Source organism: Dermacentor silvarum, chromosome 3 (assembly GCF_013339745.2).
Source record: "Dermacentor silvarum isolate Dsil-2018 chromosome 3, BIME_Dsil_1.4, whole genome shotgun sequence".
NCBI classification, from domain to species: domain Eukaryota; kingdom Metazoa; phylum Arthropoda; class Arachnida; order Ixodida; family Ixodidae; genus Dermacentor; species Dermacentor silvarum.
The window spans coordinates 72075800-72079111 of NC_051156.1; the positions used below are offsets into that span (position 1 = coordinate 72075800).

The 3312-nt window shown below is 50.0% G+C and overlaps 1 protein-coding gene across 1 annotated transcript; it reads left to right on the top strand.

Moving 5' to 3' along the window:
* Positions 1-806: 806 nt before the first annotated feature.
* LOC119443857 (muscarinic acetylcholine receptor DM1-like) lies at positions 807-2345 on the top strand. Its single transcript, XM_037708480.2, has one exon. The coding sequence runs from the start codon at positions 817-819 to the stop codon at positions 1333-1335; it is 519 nt and encodes a 172-aa protein (XP_037564408.1). The 5' UTR covers positions 807-816; the 3' UTR covers positions 1336-2345.
* The last annotated feature ends 967 nt before the right edge of the window (positions 2346-3312 follow it).

A 3312-nucleotide genomic window follows, 5' to 3' on the forward strand; every position in this document is an offset into this window, starting at 1 on the left:
CTCTGCCTACCAATCACTAAAGTTTCTCATGCAATGTACTATTATGTTCTCGACGAGATTATTTCTCAGAATTATGAACATGGCAGCCCACGAAGAAATGTCATGAAACATAACATGCACAGTGCATGTCTTTTACCACAAATGTAAATAAAAAAGTAAGGAGTCCTGAACCAACCCTCGGGCTTTGTGAAAAAAATGCAGCCCGCGGATAGCATACGCGACCATCTGTGACCATCTCAGCCAAATTTTGCAACCATGCGCGGCACGTGGACGTCGCAAGCGGAACGTGGGGTCACCATTCTCTCAAGCGCTCTTTTCAGCAGGAGCCTGCTCCTCAATATTTTCTGGACGCTTTATTTCGTAATGTAGAAAATTCCCATACGTGGCTACTATTGGCCAATAGCTCACATCAGTCAAGAAGGGTGTTTGGATCAGTGCGCTCCTTCCTACTGTTATTGTGTTTATGTATTGACACAGCTTCATAAACAGGCTGAAGCTAGCAAAAATCTGCTTTAGAATTTCGATAAGAGTTTTGTTTTTTGTGATGTCACACTCTTGTTTCAATACTGTAGTAATCTCTAGAATGCAAGCCTAATGTTGGTTCTCGTCAGCCTACAGGAGCCAAGGTTCATCGTCCGCTTCTCCCAATAATCGCCCACAGGCATGCCAAGTGTTGATGGCTCAGCTCTAACGCTCAACAGGTGACGCGTCCGCGTAGAGCGGGTGTAAAGCGTCTCCATTCTAGCGCCCCACGCCATTAGCAAATAAGTGTCTGAAACACTTCCTCTTGCCGCCTACTTGCAGGCTTCCATCAAGATGATCCTCGAAGAGGACGCCGAGAAGCACGAGGCCGGCGGCGGGACGGCGCCCTCTGGTGCGGCCGCGGCGTTCGCCAGGACGTCGTCCGAGGACTCGGCAGCGGCCATGCGCACAGGAGACTCCGGCCTGGAGACCATCCGGATCCCGCTCAACACCAAGCTTGTACACCGCCAGGTGGTCGCGAAACAGCGGGCGGCCCCCAAGAAGAAGCGCAAGCAACAGGAGCGCAAGCAGGAGAAAAAAGCCGCCAAGACGCTGAGCGCCATCCTGCTGGCCTTCATCGTCACCTGGACGCCCTACAACGTGCTGGTGCTCATCAAGACCGTCTCGTCGTGCGACGACTGCATACCGACGGGCCTGTGGAACTTCGTCTACTACCTGTGCTACATCAACAGCACGGTGAACCCGCTGTGCTACGCGCTGTGCAACGCGAACTTCCGCCGGACATACATGCGCATCCTGTCGTGCAAGTGGCACAACAAGCAGCGGTCCATGAACCGCGGCTACTTCACCTGAAGTGTTGCCCCGACTGCTAGCGCTCTCAGTCTCTCCCGAAGACCACGGTTTTGTCGCCTCGGAGAATGCGACCTTCTTTCTCCTTCTCTGTCGCAAACCTTCAGCAGTACCGAAGCTCCAGCGGAGCCGAGTTCGTAAGGGTTTTCTGCATTCGCGATTCGGTTATGCCTTTCGCGACCCCTGTGGAAGTTACGGACGACCCTTACTGTCTCAGAAGTGGTGCCGATTGTTACGATTTGTGTTTACTATAGCAGAGATAGAGTTGAAGAACTTTGAATGAGTCGAACACACATCCCGGGCCGAGAACGCAAGAAAGCTCGAGTGATGAATGTTTGCGCAAGTGGCTTCCGCGATTTCGTGAGAGTGCACTTACGTGTGCGGTGTAACGCTATGCACTTACTGGCACCTTCCTGTACAGCGCTCTGCTAGTTTATAGGGCGGAAAGAGTGACTGCTGCGTGGGTCGATGACGACGCATAGGCGTCTTGAGAATGGTCGCCAGCACTAGGTTGATGATTTGGTTGGGAACTGTCTGCAGTAAGTTCGAGTGCTCCCGGTAAAACAGGGCTAGCAGCCGGGTTGAATAAATGTCAAATGGCCAGACGTACTCTAGAGTAATGCCATTATTTCCATTTTGAAAGTCTTACGCACCTCTTGACTGCGGTATCTTTGTTGTGCCAAAATAATCCTACAGTCCTTTGAAAGGCTTTTATACGAACGTTTTCTTCACTTTCGGAAAGAAAGGGTAGCTTACAGCTCTAGGTCTGAAAACTCACTGCTTTTTGTGCGTAGTAAGTCGGCAAGATGTAATGTAGACATGCTCCTCGAAATTTGCCTAGAAGCTTGCTATAGGGCCAATGTTTGGTGCAGATGGCACTGGCAGTTTCCACGGCTCATGTGTTTCGAGAAGGCAGTGAAAATAGCGGCTTCAATGTGAAAGCGCTGCTAAATTCTTTGAGTTTTAATGACGAATTGTTAGTTGCGGAGAATGAAGGACAAATAAATTCATGAAAGTATGTATAAAATTCATCCACGCTTTAAAAAGTGTGACAGCGGTCGCTTTCATTGCCTAGAGACCACTGCTGTAAACTATTTTATTTAGGATGATGCGAACCCGCAGCGTTCGTCCGTAACCACAGCTGACCGCACGAAATGAAAGACATCATTGACAAGCGCATTCGGGTTTAGCGGGTATACGGAGTATTGAAGGGAAGCCTCGGTTTCGCCCGTTTTACCGGGAGCATGTGAGGTCACTGTGCCCTTCCGGGGTCATTCACTGTTTGATCACGTCACTTCGCGCTCTTTTTCAGACGAAGGCTTCTCTTCGTGTTTTCTAACGATCAAAGATATTGTTCTTGGCAAGAGGACACTTCCCAATACCGGCGAGAACAAAGGAGAAATGAAAAGTTTTTATTACGAAGGCAATTAGCCAGCCGAACACGTTGCGTCGGTAACACGTTTCCGAATCTTAACACGCGTCGGTACGCGCTGATTTCATTGTTTGTATATATCGTATAGCAAAGTCGAGAAACGATGGCTCGTCGCTGTGCAAAGTCTCGCGAGAGTGTAATCATAGGCTCACGTTGTGGGGCCATCTGATAGGGTGTACTAGGCTGATGTGTGTTTAGAATGAGGCGCACATTGTCTCCCCATTTGCTTACGCTGCAAATGCCTAACATCCCCGTCTGTGTTGAGCCTCTTTTTTCCTTACTCTGGAAATGCCGGAACTCCAAAACTCGGCACTGTTGTGACAGTCATGCTGTGGACCCAGAGAACCGTCTAGTGCGTCTGGCAGTGGGCTTCTGTAGCGATCGCAGAGTGGAATGAGTGCGTCCATCGGATCACTCGCGGCATGCCATCTAGTCCTCAATGCATGCCATGGTTAGCGGGTTTCGCTTCCTACGCTATGCGTCCTTCAGAGCGGAAAGTGAGGTGGTCGTTTCTTTTTCGTTAGTGATGAGCGCTAAGGGGGTGAGCC

Bases quoted from the DNA above. Each gene is read 5' to 3' on its own strand.
- LOC119443857 (XM_037708480.2), top strand. From the start codon at position 817: ATGATCCTCGAAGAGGACGCCGAGAAGCACGAGGCCGGCGGCGGGACG.